Genomic DNA, 22,160 nt, shown 5'->3' on the forward strand with positions numbered 1-22,160 from the left:
GTGGTGACCATGCCCCCCTTGCGGCGGTGATACCAGGGTTCCCTGTTAAAGGGGTCTTGAGGGGAGGCATTGGCCATACACTGAAAGATTGTCATTGCTCTCCCCTCCAAGGGCGGCGAAACAAGGGGCGGGCTCTCTGCTTGAACATGTGTTCTCCAGAGCCAGCCCAAACCCCACACATTCTGGATAACCCTGGTGTCCCCCAGATCCACAGGTGGGGACTGGGAAGGATAAACGCCCAATGCCTGAGCCAAGGTCTCCCTGCACCTGACATTTAATAAAGTTGTGGTCAATTTTAATCCCGTAGCACGTTGTCTTGAATCATTATTCCGCTCGGGGGTCGCCTTGGGGTTGGGGGGACTCCGCCTGTCCACGCAAACATTGGCTATGTGCACATTATACTGTTTAAAGAACATTTGGAGCACACCATTTCCCTCAAAGAATTCTGGGCATTGTATTTTGTTGAGTGTTGCTGGGAATTCTAACTCTGTGAGGGGTAAATTATAGTGCCCAGAATTCTTTGAGGGAAAGGCTGCGTTTTGAATGTGCTTTGAAAGTATAGGCTGGGTGCATGCAACCACTGCCTGTATCCTGCTACCATGCATTGTTTTCCAGAGGTCTTTACTTCTTTTGGTGGTGGGGAACCTGTGGCCCTAAAGATATGGCCACACTACAATTCCCATCAGCCCCAGTCAGTATGGTTCCTGTCTGCCTTCTCCAATCAGCTTGAAGTACTAAACGTTCCTCCAGTGTGTTGTACACAAGAATGTTCCTGCACCATTTCCAGACTGTCACTATCTTGTGGGCTGGATTCAGTTTTGTACCACCAAATTTTAGTTGTGTAATGAAAGTGGATCTGGTGCTCTTCTGTGGAAAACCTGCTTCCAAAAAAGAAGAAGCAAAAAAGTGAAACTCCCCCCCCCGAGTTTTTGCAGTAAAAAAATGATGGCAAAGTACACTGGAAAGTGCGGTAAAATTGCTTAATGTGGTGCTATCTCATGTCTGCCATCCGAACAAAAGCCCAATAAACAGTGGATCTATCATCTTCCCACAAATTTTGTGAAAACAAATTGGGCACGTGCTCAATAAATAGGTAATCCAGAGGAGCCCCTGGATTAGAAAAATGGCTCAATGGGGTTTTGTTTCTTGTAGAAAACAAGGACGGAGGAAAGAAGCTGGTGTAATGCTTCTTTTTTAATTTTTTAAAAATATTTTTATTGATTTTTACAAATTTATATAATCCTTTCGTGAGATTCTCTTAATCTCTTGACTCCCCCCCCCCCAATTTTACATGGATCCTAATAACTATTTTTCCAAGTCTACACATCAATGCAGTTTCCATAATTTTCTTTTTTCTTAATTATGCATAAACTTTGTAACTTTAGCTGGACTTTAAAAATCACTTGTAATGTTTTAATTCGTTTACAATGGTCTCCTAGATAGGTTATAAAATTTTCCCATTATTTTAAAAAGTCTATATCTTCTTCTTTTTTTGTATTTTTATTAAATATTTTCTTGATTTACAGAAGTATGTGTAATGTCTCTCTCTTGTATTTTTTCCATGTAACATTTTTACAAATCAGTTTCATTTGTTGAGACATTAGGAAGAAAAGGTGGAGGGGGGGATGGTGGGTGGGGGTGGGGTCAGGTGGCGATGTTTCTATTTTGCTTAATGTATGTAGGGTTTGGTGTCAGTGTTGCTTGTGCAGGTTCTCTGCTGTTCACTTGTGTTCCTTTGGTGGTGAGAGAGGTTGGGGTTGGCCTAGGGTGTGGTTGCTTGCTTGTGATTGGCTGTGGAGGTCTTTGTTTTCATGTGTGAGTGGGGTGGGTGGGTTTTAGCCATACTGATTTGTATGCTGTCGGTGGATTATTGTCATTGTCTTGTGGGGCTGTGTATGTGATAAAGGGGAGCCATACCGGGAGACTCAGGAATCAAGAAGATAAAGACTTTCAATTGTACACCTAGAGAGGGACACAACTGAAAGTCTTTATCTTCTTGATTCCTGAGTCTCCCAGTTAGTTTAGCCATTTCGGCATAATCCAGCGGTTTGGCTTGCCATTCTTCCCTAGTCGGGATCATTGCTTCTTTCCACCTTTGAAGCCGATGTAATGCTTCTAATGCATTTGAGAACTCGTAATTTCGTTTTCACCTCTGGCTGGAATAGGCAACTGTGCAGGGCAATCTTATACATGTCTACTAAGTTAAATAACACACTCCCAGGTAAGTGTGTAATAGCCTTAATTTTGTTTTTCTCTGTGATGATTAGGGAAATGGGAGTGTGAGTTCAATACTGCAGGGCAGGCTACAAGACCATGTGGAGCGAGTTCTGAAGGTCCAAACCCAGCTTGTCATTGGTAGCAGCAGCCTCCTGCAGTCCTGGCGCGCTTACTTTGGGCTGGGATAGCTTACAGGTGCCCTCCAGATGTTGGACTACAAATTCCCATAAGCCTCAGGCAGCATGGTCAATGGGGAGGGATGATGGGAGTTGTAGTCCAACAAAATACATGGAGGGTACCACACTGGCTACCCCTGTACTAGAGTGTGAAGACTATAGGACTTATTTCTGGGTGCATACGCATAGAAGATTGCACCATTAGTGTCTCCTATGTTAAGCAGCAAGAGGGATGTTTTCAGTAAGCGAAGTATGGAAATGCAATATGCTTTTAAAATGATACGCATAAGGAAGGGGTGTCCATAGAATTGCCTGAGGAGGGAGACCTGGCTCTTTAAGAATTCAGTATTCTGCTGGTTCAGTTTTGCCTGCTTTAATGAGGACTCCTGGGGCCATTCACAAGATCCAGCGTCCTCTTCAAGTAAGGAGCAACTTAACAGAGTATCTGTTCCCAATTACAGAAGGAAATTCAAGCTCACGCCGCCATGGATATTTCCAAACCGCCTCTTGGGCAATAGTGCCTGGATACTTCCACTTTCTCTGCAGACAGGCCAATCCCCCAGCCAGCAAGCACCCACCAATGAACTGTTCTGAGCCTCCAGGCTGAGCATATCCTCTTCTCCTCCCCACTCCAGACTTCAGCTTTTGATTGGTTCGTCTCACTATCAGAAACCACTTGTGTCCTGTTTCTTAATTGCACCCATCCCAGGAGAATTTCCCAACAGCAGTTCTTAAGTTTCGAATAAGCACCGCAGTAACAATCATGCAGAAATGCACACAGATTCCAAACAGCTTGTGATACTTCATTGGCTCTTGATATCAAACGTACCTTACATATAGCAGTGGACTCACAGGCAAGCACACAGCAGCGGTCGTACAATATCATGGCAGAACGTAAAACTCATTGATGTAACAGAAATGGTGTGGAGAGCAAGGGATGCTTGAGAAGTCTGATTTCAATGCAACTTGATCTGATCTGCCTCATCCAGATCGTCCCATAGATTTTGCACTTCTTCAGATTTTGCGATCCAGTTCTTGGTTTATAATTTTAAAAAATTCACAGGCTTTTTAAATGTATACTTTAGGATTCCAGATGTTTGCAATGAAACAGAATGTGTTTAAATATTATTTTGTGATAAAATATTTAAATAAATTTCTGTGTTGTTGTTTTTTAAAAAAAAGCACAAAAATGGAATGGCCTTAGGAAAGAACTTGAGCATGAGAATGTTCCATCCCTGTCAGGGACCTATGAAAACATCACAGCTTATTAGACTGCTACTTTGAGGCAGGCAGGCAGGCTTGGTTTAACATGGCTTCTTGACTGTAGCTTTCTTCCGAGGTTCCTGCAGTGGTAAGGATCAGCTACAACTCATCACAGGCCACTGGGGATCAAGTGTGTGGAGTCCAGTCACACCACTATAAGTGACAAGGTGTTGCAACAGTCCATTATTGGAGGGGGAGAGGAGCAGAAAGGGAAAGTGTCCCACGAGGAAGGTCCCAACTATTTCCCCTTTTCAGTCTACAGTACTTGATAGCTATCATCAGGATTTGGACTGGGTGCTTACTACATATTGGCATATGTAGCTTCTTCAACTGGACCTTGAAAACTTAAGGACGCATAAGACACCTGTTCTGTAGCTGTAGGAACCTAGAAAGTGAAGAAAAAAAACCAGCACTGGTCAAGGAAGCAGGGACTATTGCAAGAAGAGAAAGCATTGCAGGGTGCAAGGAGCCAGCGTCGTGTAGTGCAGGGGTGGAGAAGCTCAGCCCCAGGGGCCAAATGTGGCCCTCCACACCTCTCTTTTTGGCCCTTGGGACTGTCCCCAGGCCACACCACTTACTGGCTAAGCTTTGCATTCTCACTGAGTGTTTTTGCCTGGCTGGAATATGTCTGTGAACTCCAATTATGCCTCTTGCTTCCCTGGTTGAAGGTGTGCAAGGGGGTGTGCTCAATGTGTGTAGAAACAAGGTAAAATTCGCAAGTAGTTTGTGCAGAAGGGAATGTGGGCCTCCAGCTAAAACAGGTTCTCCACCCCTGTTATAATGGGCAGTGTGTTCGATTTGGACTGGGGAGAGTCAAACCCAAGCCCCAGAAAACTGGGGGGGGTCTAATTTCTCTCAGCATAGCCTATCTGACAGGGAGCCCCAAGTCTCAAACATGGAGGGGGAATCTCTTCAACACTGGCAAACAGTCTAATGGAAAGAGCAGGGAGGCAGGCTCTCAAACGACAGTCAGCCCACAAGCCTCTCAGAGCCCGTCACAGATCCTGCTCCTTGGAGGAAGGGCAGGATAATCCCATAATAACATGCAACACAAGTGCACACAGTCTTGGTTTGCCTAACATATTGCAAGATTGTACTTGGGCAGAATTTGCTAGTAGTGGCTTGGAGACTCTAGACATCACTGCTGTGGTACAGAGAGTAAACATGCAGGATCTCCCTGCTATGAAGGAGTGCTATTGCCATGGAAGTTCATTCCACTCAGCATCCCATGTCTAGCTTTGGCCAACAGCGATGCTTCAGAAGAGGGAAGACCCAAAGGGATGGTGGGGAATGCCTGGTGTTGCAACCAACATCCACCCAAATTTGCTTTGGCCCACTCTTTTGGGAGTTTGTTGCATCATGGAAAAACCTCTGTTGACTGCAGTGCCACATTGTGACTTAAAGACAACAGAATGTGTCTTTAAAGTCCAATATGAGCAGTGACAGTCACACTTTGGGGCACATGCATAGAAACTGACATGCTCCTGCACTGGACCTAAGAGAGCTTGTGTGGATCTTGCCCATTATTTATGCAGTCCTGGCATTGTCAGACTTAATGCAGACCAAAATGAACTAAGACCCATTTTACACTACAAACAGAGGCATATATTTTGAAAAGCCTATTACGTGGTGGTGGTGGTGGTCTGAGCTGTAATTTATGGCGTATGCATTTCCCCAGGGTTCTTTGTGAATCACTAACTCAGGAAAATCAGTTGCACGAAGCAACAGGTTTTTTCCCCCAAAACTACCTTCTTTGTGATGTGCTCAAAAACGATATACGTTTTTAGGCGCTGCCCCCTTAACATGCATGGAGATCAAAGGTGGGATATAAAAAGAGCAAAAAGCATTGGCAAATTTTCTACTCATGGGAAGAACCTCTGGCTGAGAAGCAGAAGTCGAAGCTTTCATCACGGTTGCATATTCCACTTCTTCTGTGTGGTTTGTTGCTTGGTGGGAGCTGGGCGGAGCTGGCTTGTGGTGAGGTCTCTGCTTTGGCTTCTCAGTTCTACCAGAAGTATTGCCTTCTGCACGATTAGGAGCCTGAAATTAAACCAAAAACAAGACGGTGTCCCATTTGGTATCTTTGAGCAGACCCCACCCCCATACCCCTTTGTATCTGTAGCATTATCTTAGGATATGTTTCCCCAAGACATTTGCACGTGGCCAAAAAAACACACACGGAGCCATCGCCTGCAATCTTAGTTCACAACAGGTGCAAGAACTGTCTGAGTATAGCACCACAGTATGCTACCTGAAAGAAAATGGTACCCTATTGTACCGAGTTCCACAGAAGCTGTAACAGGATGCCCTGGGAGTGGATCAGCGTGGGTCAAGGGAAGTGGCCTTTTAAAGTGACTCTTCCCTGAAACTACTCTTAGCATTCTGGGAAGGGCAAGAATTTGGTTCAGCAAGCCTGCTGAGGTTGGAGGCAAAAGTGAGGAGAGGAGGGGAAGGGAAGGGAAGGGAAGGGAAGGGAAGGGAAGGGAAGGGAAGGGAAGGGAAGGGAAGGGAAGGGAAGGGCGAAGTCCTTTTGCCACTTACCGTAGACAGGAGGATATCCCCACATGCTTTGGCAGCTGAAAAGATAGCAAATAGGTTGCAATGTCACATCAGTGTCTTAAAACTATTTTTTCCCCATTTCATTTTAAAAGCAGGTCAGGGAAATAGGAAAACAAGCATTTGGAAAGAATGAGCATCTCCACAGTATCTTCACATAGCAGGAAGGAAATGTTCTCAAAGGAGATGTGGGTAGCTGGCTGTGGAAAGTGGGTACAGATTTCCTCAGCCCTCCTAATCCAACTTCTGTATTGGTCTGGGTTGAGGCAGATGTTCTGCATGAAGGGGCTGTTCTGTTCTTCCACCTCCTTCCTCTGCCTCAGCACAGCATCACCTAAACAGCAACGTGCTTTAGAAACCCAGTTTATTTTTTCAGGAAGTTTCACTTCTGCCGCCTGCTCTTCTGCACTGCTACTTTTAGGTAGCCACAAATAAAACAATTTTCAAGGCCTCCATAAGTAGCTCCTGGGTGTGATATTGAGGCAATTAAAGCTGCATTGAGGGGCTATAGCTGGAGAAATATATTAACTGTAGTTATGACTGTATACAAGTTCAGCCAAAGGAAACATCTGTTCACTTATTTAAAATATTTTGAGCAGGCCCTTCATTGTAATGGGTGGGCTTTGAACAGCAGTATAATACTCAGTTTAAAAACATGAGATTCCACACCACTGTGTTAAAGGTAAAGGTAAAGGGACCCCTGACCGTTAGGTCCAGTCGTGGCCGACTCTGGGATTGCGGCGCTCATCTCGCTTTATTGGCCGAGGGAGCCGGCGTACAGCTTCCGGGTCATGTGGCCAGCATGACTGAGCCGCTTCTGGTGAACCAGAGCAGTGCACGGAAACACCGTTTACCTTCCTGCCAGAGCAGTACCTATTTATCTGCTTGCACTTTGATGTGCTTTTGAACTACTAGGTTGGCAAGAGCTGGGACTGAACAACGGGAGCTCACCCCGTCACAGGGATTCGAACCACCAACCTTCTGATCGGCAAGTCCTAGTCCCACTCCAATGCCAGCCCGGTAGGATAGCTCATATACAGGGTTGCACTGGAGGTCTTCAGTTAGTTTTTAACAGACGCGTAACCAGATTTCAGGAGTCTGAGGTCATGCAAAGTTCAAATGACCTGAAAATATGGAGGAAACCAGAAATGACAGTGGAGAGGCATGGGAGATGGAAAGGTAGGGACAGACAGAAAGGATGAGACAGGAAAGATAAAATGCAGGGACTTCCTGCACACATCCACTCACCTTTTTGCTTCTTCAGGCTCCGCATTAGCAGCAAGGCTGCTACTAAGAGCACCACCAGCACCAGAAAAATAACCGGCAACAGGATTGTGATGAAAAGGCTGGGATATGAAAAAGGCAGGAAGTATGTGAGACATGGTGCATTGGTTGCTACTTGTTCTTTGGCACGTAGCTCTGCAATGTGAATGGGACCTTGCTGGATAGAATTTGGAAGCTCTGAATCTTCCTCCGCGGGAGAGAAACCCCTTCAGTTTGTGATAAAGGGGAAGGATAAACTCCACTCCCTACTTTTGCTGCTGCATGACTGGGAGCTGACATCTCCAATGCCCCTTCTCCCTTCATCTTGCAGATCTCTTTCCTTCTACATCAGGGATGGAGAAACCAGTGGCCCTCCTGATATTGTTAGACTTCAGCTCTCATTGGCCAGCATTGCCAATGATCAGGGATGTTGAAAATAATTTAGTTATTACCTTAGATCCCACTTTCCTCCAAGGTGCTCAAGGTGGAATCCATGGCTCTCGACTCCCAATTTTATCTTCAAACAATGGTGTGAGGAATGCGACTGGCTCAAGGACATCCACTGAGCTTCATCCCTCAGTGGGGTTTTGAACCCTGGTCTTCCTGGCCCCTAGTCCAACACCCTAACTACTGCACCACTGTAGTCCAACAACATCTGGAGGATCATTGGTTCTTCACCCCTGTTCTGAAAGTATCCTGCCCAAATCCCCAATTGGCAATTAGGAGAACAAATGTTTTCTGTTCCGTGTCAGAATTAACATAACATGTGAAATACTTCACATGGGCTGCTCAGTGGTTAGCTAGCCTTTTGCTCCTTACACAAAGCAGCACTGTGTCACAGCAGAAGCAAACAGAAGCTGGAAACCACAAATGGAAATGAAGAACTGCACGTCTTAGATTTCCCTACACCAGCATTTTGACAGACATCTGTTGTTCTGTGTGAGTCCTTACCCTGGTGGTTCAGAGTCTGGGCCTCTGGTAGTTACTGCTGCCGCTGCTGCTGTAGTAGTGAGAGGCTCTAAAACAGAGACAAAAACACAGACTTCATCCTATCTCTCTATATGTATATACCATTATATTGTACAATCAAGAGTGCATGTGTGAAGGCATCATGAGTCCACCAGTTCCTCTGGTCGGCCGCCTACATCTGTCATCATTGAAACTGAGCCTCACTCAGTTTCTAAGAGCCAGGCCACTTCCAGATGGCCAATTAGTCGAACATTCATCCCAATCTGTTTGCATAAACTTTGCAAGGAGGTTATACAATGTCAGCTGTTCGCTGAGCAGTCATTCGTAATCCTTTCCAGGGAAGTTGTGTGACGTCAAGTCAAATTAAGTGTTACTGCACACTTTCTAGTGCATTTTCTTTCCTGCAAAAAGTCAAATTGCCGGGAGAGTGGATTTGTTGCAGAGAAACATGAAACTCACTAGGGTTGTGCCACCTAAATTTCCTGGTCTGTGTTTGAATCCTGACCATAAAATAGCTTAGTCTGGAAGGAGCCCTGGTTAGATGATACATCAGCTTTCTTTCCTGTGCAAATAGCTGCTTACTTCAACCGTTTACTGATGTGAGCGGTGTAGTGGCTAGGGCTGGGGACCAGCATGAGTTCGCTGTTCCTCTTCTGTGGTAAGAACAGTATTGGGAGAGAATCTTGTGCAACCTCTGATATTACACACAACCAACTGTTTGCATGAGGTTGCCTGACTCAGATCTCAGCCTCACAGGTAAAGCGGAGTCAGGTAACCTACCTTCATGCTGGCACCAGCCTCAGAGTGGCAGAGCAGAAGGTTGAGGAAGAAGAAAAAACAAAACACCTGTAATCCTTGCCCATCACGGGGCCTAGTAACCACATGTACTGCAATGCTTGAAGTCAAAATCAAAAAAGCACAATGGACAGAAAGCTCTACAGGGAAGCTGGTACAGAAGTGAGGGAAGTGGTGGTAGATTAGAGCAATGTTAGCATACCCTCCGACATTCCCCTGATGAAAATAGGGATGCCAGAGTGTGGCCGTAGACAGCTCACTCACGGAAGAGCGCAGCACCACAGCAAGTGCCAGCACTGGCTTCAAGCCCTGACTTATCCCTGGGACATTCCGGGATCCAATCAGAAGCCGGGATGACTTCTTTAAATCCAGGAATGTTCCTTTACAACAGGGACAGTTGGAGGGTATGCATGAGCAATTGTCACCCTCAATATGAATTCAAATATGAAGAGTAGACGACATGAAACAAATTGTTGTGAACTGTTTCAACATATATTTATTGAGCAAGGACCAATTTGGTCTGGGAGTTCGTAACGTAAAGTGGTTTCCCATACCGATTGCATAAGACAGAAGGCAAATGTCAATGGTCCCACATTCAATATGTGTTCCAACTATGACCGCAGAGCTCTTTCCATGGTCATGTGTCTGACACACAGTTGTGGTCAACTGAGGTTTGCTTTTCTATGGCTTGGTAGGTGAGGAATTGTACAAGAACTTCAAAATGAAAGCAAGAGAACTTCCTGGGGAAACAGAGAGCTCAGTTGGTTAGACCATGGTGCTGATAACGCCAAGGTTGCAGGTTCGATCCCTGTATGGACCAGCTGCATATTCCTGCATTGCAGGGGGTTGGACTAGATGATCCTCAGGGTCCCTTCCAACTGTACAGTGCTAGTGCTAGGTGTTCCTCACATCTGCCGCCACCTTCCTGGGCTAGCTGTAGCTCCCCAGCATTCGGGCAATTCCAGTAATCTGAGAAAGGATATTCCTTCCAGTAGCACCTTAAAGACCAACTAAGTCAGTTCTTGGTATGAGCTTTCGTGTGCATGCACACTTCTTCAGATACACTGAAACAGAAGTTTCCAGACCCTTCTATATAGTGAGAAGGTGGGGAGGGGTATTACTCAGAAGGGTGGTGGGAATGGGTGATTGGCAGATAGCTGTGATGAGCCTGTTGACGACTCTTAACGACTGCAATAGGTCTTACAGGAAAAAGCAAGGGGTGAAAAGGTGAAAAATGGCTTTGTCATGTATAATGAGATAAGAATCCAAGGTCTTTGTTCAGACCAGGTTTTTCCATGGTTTTGAGTTTGGTGATAAGTTGTAATTCAGCAGCTTCTCTTTCCAGTCTATTTCTGAAATTCCTTTGTAGTAAAACAGCTACTTTGAGATCTTGTATAGAATGTCCTGGGAGATTGAAATGTTCTCCTACTGGTTTCTCTGTCTTGTGATTCCTGATGTCCGATTTATGTCCGTTTATTCTTTGGCGTAAGGTCTGGCCTGTTTGTCCAATATAGAGAGCTGAAGGACACTGTTGGCATTTTATGGCATATACAATGTTAGACGATGAGCAATTAAATAGTCCCGAGATGGTATGAGTGATGTTGTTGGGGCCAGTAATGGTGTTGTCCGGGTGTATGTGGCAGCAAAGTTGGCATCTGGGTTTATTGCAGGCTCTGGTGCCAGTGTCCGTGTTAGGTCTGGTTGTAGTATTATTGTGGGTTAGGAGTTGTTTAAGACTGGGTGGCTGTCTGTAGGCAATGAAAGGTCTTCCTCCCAGAGCTTGAGAAAGAGAACTGTCATTGTCCAGGAGAGGTTGTAGATCTCTGATGATGCGTTGTACTGTTTTAACTTGGGAGCTGTATGTGATGACTAGAGGTGTTCTGTTATTTTCTTTTTTGGGTCTGTCTTGCAGCAAGTTCTCTCTGGGTATCAGTCTGGCTCTGTTGATCTGTTGTCTAACTTCAGCCACCCAGTCTTAAACAACTCCTAACCCACAATAATACTACAACCAGACCTAACACGGACACTGGCACCAGAGCCTGCAATAAACCCAGATGCCAACTTTGCTGCCACATACACCCGGACAACACCATTACTGGCCCCAACAACATCACTCATACCATCTCGGGACTATTTAATTGCTCATCGTCTAACATTGTATATGCCATAAAATGCCAACAGTGTCCTTCAGCTCTCTATATTGGACAAACAGGCCAGACCTTACGCCAAAGAATAAACGGACATAAATCGGACATCAGGAATCACAAGACAGAGAAACCAGTAGGAGAACATTTCAATCTCCCAGGACATTCTATACAAGATCTCAAAGTAGCTGTTTTACTACAAAGGAATTTCAGAAATAGACTGGAAAGAGAAGCTGCTGAATTACAACTTATCACCAAACTCAAAACCATGGAAAAACCTGGTCTGAACAAAGACCTTGGATTCTTATCTCATTATACATGACAAAGCCATTTTTCACCTTTTCACCCCTTGCTTTTTCCTGTAAGACCTATTGCAGTCGTTAAGAGTCGTCAACAGGCTCATCACAGCTATCTGCCAATCACCCATTCCCACCACCCTTCTGAGTAATACCCCTCCCCACCTTCTCACTATATAGAAGGGTCTGGAAACTTCTGTTTCAGTGTATCTGAAGAAGTGTGCATGCACACGAAAGCTCATACCAAGAACTGACTTAGTTGGTCTTTAAGGTGCTACTGGAAGGAATTTGTTTTGTTTTGACTATGGCAGACCAACACGGCTACCTATCTGTAACTGAGAAAGGATGTTGCTTGTTGTGTGACAAGCACTTAATTTTTTGGATTGCAAAGTATATTTCCATTCTTAGGTTGTTCATCCTCACACGACATAGGCTTCTACAGCCTCCTAGTTCTCTGCAGTTCCTGCCTGTTGGTCTGGGATGAATGCAAAATGTCCTTTTCCTGAACATTTGAACCAACTGTACTACTAAGGTGGGATCAATGCCCTGAGCCACTGCTACCATCGACTGCATGCAAAATCATTGTATCCAGAGAATAGCAATGGAAAAGCGGGGAGGGCCAGTTCTTGGGCCCCCTCCTCTGGTACCCAATGCCCTAACATGAATATGAGTGTTTTCAGCATGAAATACTAATGAGCAAAAAACAGACAGGGTAGCTAGCATAAAGCACCCGTTTTCAAATACATCCTTCATCAGTGTATATACATATTGCAATCATATGATCATACAAGCCTCACTAAAGAAAATCTTTCCTGGTCCCCTTTATGCAATATGTATGTACAATGATGAAGGATGTATTTGGAATTGGGTGCTTTATCCTAGCTACCCCATCTGTTTTTGGCTCATGAGCATTTGATGCCAAAAACACTACTATTCACATAAATTAAATTTTTGAATCAGCCTTTTGTCTACTTTTTGCTTTTTAGCTGATAACATGTACCCCTTGTTTTTTGTACTAACATGAATATTGACTTCCAATCTGTCTCAAAAAGTCAGGGCAAGAACTTACCTTGCAAGACAACCACAGTGACTGGAAAATAATCCTCAAACCCAAGTGGTATATTTATCCCACACCGATATCGCCCAATATCCTCCAGAGTCAGGTTCTCTGTAATAATTGTAAATAGGCAGAGGCTACGATTGTCATTGATAGAGAATCTGTCCTGTTTCACTAGGGAAGATGATTCTGTTGTTTCAATAATTTTCTTGCACTGGTAATTCAGATCCTTGCACCAGAATTTGAGATAGGATTCATATGCTTTTGAATAACGGCATATGACAGATAACGACCCACCCACGGGTCCACTCACTGTACTATTACTGATGATGGGTAATCCAGAGTAAGGACCTGAAAAGAACAGAGTAAACAACACTCACAACCCTCTCCTTCTGCACGGAAAAGTAACACTGGGGACATTAGGCCGGGGGCGGGGGGGCTAGTTTGGAATTCTATCAGTTAGTGCCAGTTTTCATGTACTGCGTTCTTACTCAACACAAGATGCCAATAGAAAATATAATCTTGGAGTAATCATAAATATGAGAAATATACAACAGTGGATAAGTTTCATTAACACTGCAATCATATGTACACAGAAGTAAGTCCCACTGAATTCAGGGAAGTTTACTCCCAGGTAAGTGGGCAGAGACTCAGTGAGGGCTTTCTTCTGAGTAGGTACTGTCATTATTTATTGCATTTATTCATTGTTTCTACAAAAAAAAACAAAAACCAACCCAAAACTTTCCTAAGTGACTAACAAATATATAGCATATCAAACATCCTCTGAATAATTTCAAACTAAATACACAGAATGAAACACCATAAAATAAAGATTCCAAAAGTTGTTAAGTCAACAACAACTGAACAACCTTAGCAACCGGCAGAGCTCTAGAAGTCAAATCTCTTGAGGTGAGAGGTTGTATCTTAAAGGCGCTTCCTACCCACACGGACACCCTGTGCCAACCGATTTTGTGACATACCTTTTATTATTGCACTTCATGCAATGCAAACTGGCTAGATATATATATTTTTTTGGGTTGTAAGTCGCTCTGAGTTGCCTTGGGCAAGATAAAGTGACTACAGTGGTACCTCTGGTTAAGTACTTAATTCTTTCCAGAGATCCGTTCTTAACCTGAAACTGTTCTTAACCTGAAGTACCACTTTAGCTAATGGAGCCTCCTGCTGCCGCCGTGCGATTTTTGTTCTCATCCTGAAGCAAAGTTCTTAACCCGAGGTACTATTTCTGGGTTAGCGGAGTCTGTAACCTGAAGTGTATGTAACCTGAGGTACCACTGTAACAGATGTTGATGATGATGATGATGATGATAATAATTTAATAACATCAAGGAGGGGTCCTACTCAACTCCACTAAGAGATGAACACAAAGAGGTGACAAATTATATTGCTGTGCAATCTTAAATTAAAAATTCTGAGCAAACAGGAATGTCTTATCCAATGCGTTGTGCCACAGGCATGTTTTCCTGAGGAGCGCATTCCGCAAAAGAGGAGATCCCACTGAGAAAGCTCATTCGCTCCTTGCCACGCTCCTTGCCTTCAGAGGCGGGACTAGCTAGCTGCTCTGGCACCCGGAGCGGCACACATGCTGTGCACCCAGGGGCGGAGCTAGCTGCCCGCGGGGCCAGTGTCCCAGGGGTGGCAGAGCAATGTCCCCCCCCCCAGGGATGAAACCCGGGGCGGACTGCACCCCCCGCAACCCCATTCCTCCGCCAGTCCTCACCTTCTCAGAGGGGCCCCCAGGCATGGAGGGCCACAAGGTGCTGTGAGAAGGAAAAGGCAGGGAGGAGCTTCAAATGTACATTCTGCCCAGGTTTTCTCGGTGTCTTTTAAAAAAGGCACTGATGAAAGCAAATCTGGTGTTCTTGTTTTTTTAAAAAAATAATGTTAAATAGATATCATGAAAAGAATATTAATATTTAATAAAAGCAGTATGCCATGGAGGGGGGAAATATGAGTTGCTCACCGGAAACAAAGAGAAGTGTTTCAGGTACACCTAATAACTCTTTAGGTTTCTTGCTGCATGGCTGCTTCACAGCCCTTTCCAACCAGTTTTGTGCAAACGAACTCAGCTCCAGGAAAGCTGTCTGTTCTTCTACAGTGGCTGCAGCTGCCCAGTATGTTCTGCTGCTTCCTTCCCCTTGCAGCATCTAAACCACTCGTTTCCTTCACATAAATAGCTAGCTGGCGCAAATGTGCCTTTATTTTATCTTTCTGCATTTTATATTCTGTGGCATTCTGCAACACTGAGAGAGCTTGTGCGTTTGTTTGCTTGTGGGATGGTTGGTTTGTGAAAGTATTCTAAAAAATGTATTAAACTATAGTTAATTTTTAAATTAACATGAAAAAAATGGAACAACAAAAAACACAGCACCATTAATAAAATCGGCAAGTGTCGACAAAACAAAACTTCATGAGTCACCTGTGATTAGGAAAACATTCAGGATTTTTTGTTAAGTCTACCTGCCACAGGGAACTGGAGAATGTGACAGAAAAGGCTCTGCGTTGTGATCACTAATATACAGTTGTTCTCCTCCCTCAACAGCTGGAATGTTGTTTGAATTTTGAGGGCAAGCTTAATATCTAAATTTGCACATAGGTCACTTTTCACTTCTCTATAGAATATTATCTTTGAGAGGCATGCAACATCTGAAATAGTTTGAGGGAGGAAGCGTAGGGGGGAATTAAGGATGGACTCAGCAGCCTAATTCAATCCTGTTTCAGTTTAGCTGGTGCTCAGTTATAGTCCTGCTCCATGCCATTTTGTGCAGAACTTTTGAAGGAATGGAAAAGAAGTCCACATTTAAAACCTATGCATTCTATATGGTTTTTTGTGTGAAAAATACACATTTTTTCCAATGCATTTCAATGCAAAATGCATGTTTTAGTACACAGTCATTTTTAACTTGGAAACTATCTTTTTATATGCACTTTTAGTGCACCAAAATGAAATTGCAAAATCCTCAGATATGCGTAATCTTTCTGGGAAGTGCATTCAGAGTAGCAAGCAAGTCTGCGAATATTGGATCATGTCAGTCTGCTGCTAGAATCCAGCTGAAATCAGTTCTCCCCTCCCCCCTTTACAAAACGTTTACCAAATCATGAGCATTTTGCCTGATTTACAGGGCTCATCTGCATTTATGTTTGATTGGTGACTTCTGGACATGGGTGTGAAAGGTCTCTCTTTCGTCCCACTGCTTTTCCAGGGAAAACTTGATAGTTACCACTGAATCAGAGCAAATGTCAATTGGGGTTTTCTGCAGATCGACTTTTGTTCCAATTCAGGGCTTACTCCCCACCTCAGCTTGCCCTGCTGTTCCTCCTGGGGAAACCCGATCTTTAGTGCTGAATCAGAACAAATGGCAACTGGATTTTCCACAGATTGTCTTTGTTCCGGTTTAGCACTAAAGAGGACTGTTTTTCCCAGGAGAAAGCTGCAGGGCAAAGGCAAAACCTGTGCTTTTTATGCACAACACAAGCAGAAGTGAGCCCTCAGCGGGTTTTCCTGGGGAAACAGTGGGACAAAAGAAAAGACCAAAAGGAAGAAATTGCGGGACAAAGAGAAGTGTGGAAGAGCCCACAGTGAATCACTCTCATTAACTTCTACAAGGTTTAAGAGCAGCTTCTGGAGAGGATATTTGTATCCATGAAATGGGACCTAAAACCTTTCCCCCAGGGATGTTGCTCTGATCAGATGTGGAGATCTCTGCAGCTGCTTACCAATAAGGGGGGAAAACGAGACACCTGGTCAGTAGGTTAGCTCTCTGTGAATATTCCACTGAATGCTACCAGTGCTATGTCTTAGTGCACATGGTACACAATATTCCTACCAGCAACCATCAGAGAACATTGGGAGTGGGGCTGTTAGTTCCAAAAAGCACACCCCAAAAACCAGTCTCAAATGTTGTGCTCCTTCACTTGAGATTTGCAAAGAAGGAGGACACGGGGCAGGCAACAAACACACACAACACCTTGAAGCCACACCATAAGAGAGATGCTTCTCTCTGCAACATCTTACTCAGATGCTTGTGACTTCAAAGCACTGGGATTCCCCCAGACTTCCCTTTCTCACCCATGTTGCTCCGTTTCTGGGAAATTCTACTCAACTTTAGCCCGGTAAATGAACTACTGAGCTAGTGCATCTTACGAATTAAGGAGCTTCCTTTCTGACAGAGATATATTTGTGCTACAGAGGAGTTGCACTACAACAAATTTCACGATGATGCCACGCAGTACATTCCGCAATCTTGGCAAGACGCACGTACCGTAGTAAAAAACAAAAACAAAAAAAAAAACCTCTGAGAATAGAACAGGACATTGTTTCAACCACTAGTGTCTTATTTACGCTTCCTCTTGACTGTGGATGCTTCCAGGCAGTCACTATTTGGGGGTGGGATTTAATCACATACGCATAAACTTAAGGTTGCACAGTGATAGTTGACTGGGAGGCCATGTGCAATAAATCTGCTTCCCAAAAGAGGAAAAGTGATGGCAAAATGCAATTGGAAAGTGTGGGATGGCACTCGCTTTGACACGATGCCATCTAACCCCTCTGTGAACAAATCGGAATGAATTCTCATCAAATAGCCAGGGTCATCCAATCTCCCTGAAAGCACATCAGGATGAATGCTCCGTAAACAGGTCATCTGGAAGCCTGGTATCCACTGGGCAGTCAACAGCCAAGTCCCCCTCCCCTCCTTACGAAGTTGTTGCTGATAATCAATCTTGCAATGTAATAGAAAGCATTTTCTCAAGCTACCATATAGGAGCAATAGGTTCACTCTACACTGTGGTAAGGGATGTGGGTGGCGCTGTGGGTTAAACCACAGAGCCTAGGACTTGCCAATCAGAAGGTCAGCGGTTCGAATCCCCATAACGGGGTGAGCTCCTGTTGCTCGGTCCCTGCTCCTGCCCACCTAGCAGTTCGAAAGCACATCAAAGTGCAAGTTGATAAATAGGTACCGCTCTGGCGGGAAGGTAAACAGCGTTTCTGTGTGCTGCTCTGGTTCGCCAGAAGTGGCTTAGTCATGCTGGCCACATGACCTGGAAGCTGTATGCCGGCTCCCTCAGCCGAGAAAGCGAGATGAGCGCCGCAACCCCAGAGTTGGTCACGACTGGACCTAATGGTCAGGGGTCCCTTTACCTTTACCTTTACACTGTGGTAAAGAAAGTGCTGCGAGGGTGAACAAATGTTTTTAAACAAAGGTAAGATGCTGTGAGCTTTTTTGTGAGAGATCAATGCTATATAACACCCCATGAATAACAAAATGCCTGTTGTAGCATAGCACAGAAATTGTGAGATCTGATGGGATGCCAAATTTTAGTGGCGTGTTTTAATTTATTTATTTTAAATATCCATGTTGCCCTGATCCATTTTATTATGGGGTATACAAATGGCCTCAGGGTCACTTTTATCACAGAGTGACAGGGAACAACTTGGGTAGATAATTCTAGTAGGAATTATCCAAGCACATTTCCTCCCAGTTTGACACTTTTACTTGAGATGGGAGAAATCCTAAGTGTGGCGTTGGTTTTCTCATGTGTTGACATGGGGCTGCTGTACAGTCAACCTGGGAATCGACTGTGTTGCAGGCATGTCCTTTGAAATTTCAAATTCATTCCAGTCAGTTCAGGCAGCCTTGCTGGCAGATAATCTATTGCGGGAGACAATTCTGCAAGCATAGATTTGCTTAATGTGAATGTTATACAGTCAAACCTCGGCTCCCAAACGCATCCATTATCGTACGCTTTGACTCCCAAATGCCGAAAACCCAGAAGTAATTGCTCCAGTTTTCAAATGATTTTCTCTGGGGAGTTTTTTTTTTCCTTTTTTCCCCATTGACTTTGCTGACCGCCCTTTGATCCTCGGCTGCTGAACGGTCTTCTGAAATGGATTAAGTTCAACAACTGAGGTTTGACTGTACCTGCATCATAAAATTGTAGAGTTGTCCAATTCCTTGCAACGCAGGAATCTTTTTGCCCAATGTGCACCTGAGATTAAGGGACTCACGGTCTACCAACTGGGCCATCTCAGCTGGCAAAAACATAAAACAAAATTTGTTTCGTTTAGCATTATTTCCTTGCTTAAAGGATAAAATAACTTCATTCTGGAAAGTGAGAAATGATCAAAATATCCACTGCCTGTCATTTTTTAAAGTATAAAAGTAGCAACTCTCCTTTATATTTGCAAGTCTATGCATGCTTACCAAGGAGTAACCACCTTTGGGGTTAATGTGCACAGAACGTAGCCCCCCTCTGAGGTTTTCTTTCCCTTTTAGCTGTATTTGGCTTTTGAGTTTCCTGTGGTGCTTGGAAACAGGACTCACCTGGGAGAACAGTAATATTTACACGGAATCCAGGATCAGAGCCAGCTTTTGATATGCCACACCAGTAAATCCCAGCATCTTCCTGTGTGAGGTTTTCCAGTCTGACTCTGAATTCCAAACGAGAATGATTATCCTTTATAAAAAGTCTGCTAGCCGTCTTTTCTTCTTCGGATCCTGTCGTCCGAACAACTTTTATACAATGGCTCCATGAACTTCCCTTGCACCAATATTTTTCATATTTTCTATACCCAACATCATATTTGCATCTCACAGAGAGTGACCTGCCCAAAAATCCACTCAGTGCTTCAGGACCAGTCAGATCAGACATGCAACCTGAAAAGCAGAATAAACCTGGAGTGAGGCGTTAGCTCTCCAATGTTACCCTTCTGGTATCACAGAAAAAAATATAAAATTACTCTATACATCTTCGTGGCTGGATCAGAACTCCAATAATCCACCCCACTCCACCTCTATTCTTCTGGCATGTCAGTTCATGGTACTTAATGTTGGGAGTTAACAGCAGCTTCTGGAGGGCCACAGGTTTCCCCTATCCCCGCTGCAAGGCTTAAATCTGCTGCTCTTTTTACTAGTTGAGCAGGAACTGTGTTGGCCCCTGACTTCTGCTGTCTTTGGGTATGGAGGCAATAAACAAGCGAGTGAGGGGGATCTGATCAGGCCAGGGAAGGTGCAGTTACTAAATCATTCATATTGGGGTCGATGATTGATGAGTTGATTGTATACACTAAAGTCACTGCTACGGGGGGGGGGGGTGCCAACCAACTTGAATAAAATATGGGGGACAGGAAAGCCCCGCCCCACATAATCGATCACATGACACAATGAATACGCGCACACACACACACACATTTAAATGGCAATGCCCATCAACTGTTTTATGGGGGGGTGAAGACCCCTCAGCCGCTAGGATTTGGCAGGAGGTGGTGATCATGTGAATTGTTGGGAAATTCTTAATCTTCATATTGAAAAGATAATGAGTGTTAAACTTCATTTTTTTTATATCTAGGGTGGTTAACCCTTTGGGCCCAGAACCTTTATTGATAGCCAACTTTGCAAATGCCACATGCCAACGGTAAACATCGCTTAATGGATGTGCACATGCTAACACATGCATGTACACTAAACATACAGTGTACTTACAAATCTCTCTCTCTCTCTCTCTCTCTCTCTCTCTCTCACACACACACACACACACACACACACTTCTTGCACATGCACATTCCCCACAAGAAACTGCACTGCAATATCTTACACTCACACAGTTGCTCACTCTTGCACACAAGCAGAGACAGGCATGTGCACACATGCACACACAACCAGCATTTCCATCCTTTCCTAATCCAGCGCTGAGGTTGGGGTGCCTGGAAATGCTGCCTTTCCTTTGCACAGATCATTCATCAGCGCCAAGAACAGGAGATAAAGCACTGCTATTTAGACAGGGTCCTCTAAAAGACCAGGCAGAGCGCTTCATTTCCCCCAACCAGCTTAGGAGACAAAGCCGTAGGGGCTGCTGGGCACATCTGATAGTTCAGTGGGCTGGATCCACCCAAGGACTTCTAGTAGTGCAGCAGGGCTTTCCCTCCTCTCCTTCCTTTGCGTGCCTCGTCCCCAAACTGGCTCAGGGCGGGTGGCTGGCTGGGGGAACCACCGAACAGCGTGCAGGGGACGGAGAGGACAGGTTGTTCCACCAGGCAAGCAGAAATGGTCGTGCTGAGGGTACAGTACAATCTCTTCAGCCCTGTGTCAACGACACCAATTTCTGCAGAGTAATGAGAGCAATTCCCCCCTTGTCACAAGCTGCCTATCCCTGGTGTGGAGAGTGTGTAGAGAGAGACTCTCTCCACACCAGGGATGGGCAGCTTGTGACAAGGGGAGAATTGCTCTCTTTACTCCACAGAAATTAGTCTGTGTCCACGCAGCTTCCTTCCTAACAGCCCCCTCCCCCACTGCCCTGAAGGTATTGGCAGAATGCATTAAATTCTGAAATTCCACCCCACAGTCCATAAATTTAAGCTATGGAGCCAGTGCAAAATTGGCTCTTTTGCATTGCTGCAACTCCTTGCATCTTGCCAGAAGGCAAACTCTGAAGGCACATATCTCTTGTGTATGGGTCAGGCTGCCTCTAAATTGCAGAAATTATCACACGCTTACCCCCAATTCCCATCTTACCCTCTATGTCCCTGACCGTTCAGGGTAAACAGGCAGACACAAACCACTCACCTTTTAGGTTGAAGAATAACATTCCCACAATGAAGTGCCATTGCCGCATGCTGACCATCGCCGCAGACTTGCATGATCTCTTCTTCCGTGCCTGCTCTTTTGAATGCACGGCTACTTCTCTTTTATGGTGCTTTGTTTCCCCCTCCCCATCCACTTGAGTTAGGGTGAATAGGCTTCTTCTTCTGCTTCTGCTTTCTTCCTGATTCCCTTCGCCTGCCCTGGCCATTGCAGGAATTTCATTTTCTCATAATGCTGTCGGAAGCAAAAAGCAGAAGTGTCAGCGTGACTGAAATCTTGTACTCTCCGTCTGCAATTTTGTCAAAGGTTTTGTTTTTGTTTTTTAATGGAAGAACAGGTGGGGCTGGGCTATGAAGCTGGTTGTAGATGCAATGCAATTAATGAAGGGCTCAAACAGGTGAAGGGAGGCAAGGACAGGATTGAGGGCTGCAGTGGTACGTTGAAATACTTTGTTTGGATGCTAGGTCTTCCTGTTGCTGGACTACTGATCTACCCCACTGAGAAATGAGAGAGACTTGGAACACAAGGTTCTCAGAGGCCAGGTCTACCCAGGACTCAGTGCTGCAACGTCAGCTGATTTATCAGAAATGAAGGGCCTGTTCTTAGATGTCAATGATGTGCATTTATTTGTTTGGAGTACATTCGTGCCTTGGAAGTTGAATGAAGTCCGTTTGACTTCCAAAACGTTCGAAAACCAAAGCGCGGCTTCTGATTGGCTATGGGAAGCTCCTGCAGCCAACTGGAAGCCGCAGAATCCCCGTCAGACGTTCGGCTTCCGAAAGAATGTTCGCAAACCGGAACACTCACTTCTGGGTTTGCAGCGTTCG

The 22,160-nt window shown here is 44.7% G+C and overlaps 2 protein-coding genes across 4 annotated transcripts in view; one reads left to right on the top strand and one right to left on the bottom strand.

Annotated features, from left to right (window-relative positions):
• The window catches only part of RAB37 (RAB37, member RAS oncogene family), a 77,799-nt gene that overhangs the window by 12,050 nt on the left and 43,589 nt on the right, over window positions 1-22,160 (top strand). The gene's annotated exons all lie outside the window — the stretch shown is intronic.
• Window positions 1,982-21,693, bottom strand: LOC309335638 (uncharacterized protein). 2 transcript variants are annotated; one of them, XM_081850847.1, is made up of 8 exons: window positions 21,316-21,693; window positions 19,078-19,410; window positions 12,749-13,087; window positions 8,427-8,493; window positions 7,461-7,558; window positions 6,198-6,232; window positions 5,532-5,696; window positions 1,982-4,041 (listed from the first exon to the last, which is right to left on the bottom strand). In XM_081850847.1, exons 1-8 carry the CDS (start codon window positions 21,539-21,541, stop codon window positions 3,958-3,960), a joined length of 1,347 nt encoding a protein of 448 aa, XP_081706973.1. In that variant the 5' UTR covers window positions 21,542-21,693; the 3' UTR covers window positions 1,982-3,957. The 2 variants fall into 2 exon arrangements, with proteins under 2 accessions (XP_081706973.1, XP_081706974.1); XM_081850848.1 differs by lacking the exon at window positions 12,749-13,087 and having other exon boundaries at window positions 21,316-21,679.

Source organism: Podarcis erhardii (assembly GCF_964252035.2).
Source record: "Podarcis erhardii genome assembly, chromosome: 2".
NCBI lineage: Eukaryota > Metazoa > Chordata > Lepidosauria > Squamata > Lacertidae > Podarcis > Podarcis erhardii.

Coding starts and splice junctions, on each gene's coding strand:
- LOC309335638 (XM_081850847.1), bottom strand. CDS start 21,541: ATGGCCAGGGCAGGCGAAGGGAATCAGGAAGAAAGCAGAAGCAGAAGA. Junction 19,411..21,315: donor GTTATTCTTCAACCTAAAAG/GTGAGTGGTTTG, acceptor TCTGCTTTTCAG/GTTGCATGTCTGATCTGACT. Junction 5,697..6,197: donor GGGATATCCTCCTGTCTACG/GTAAGTGGCAAA, acceptor GTTTAATTTCAG/GCTCCTAATCGTGCAGAAGG.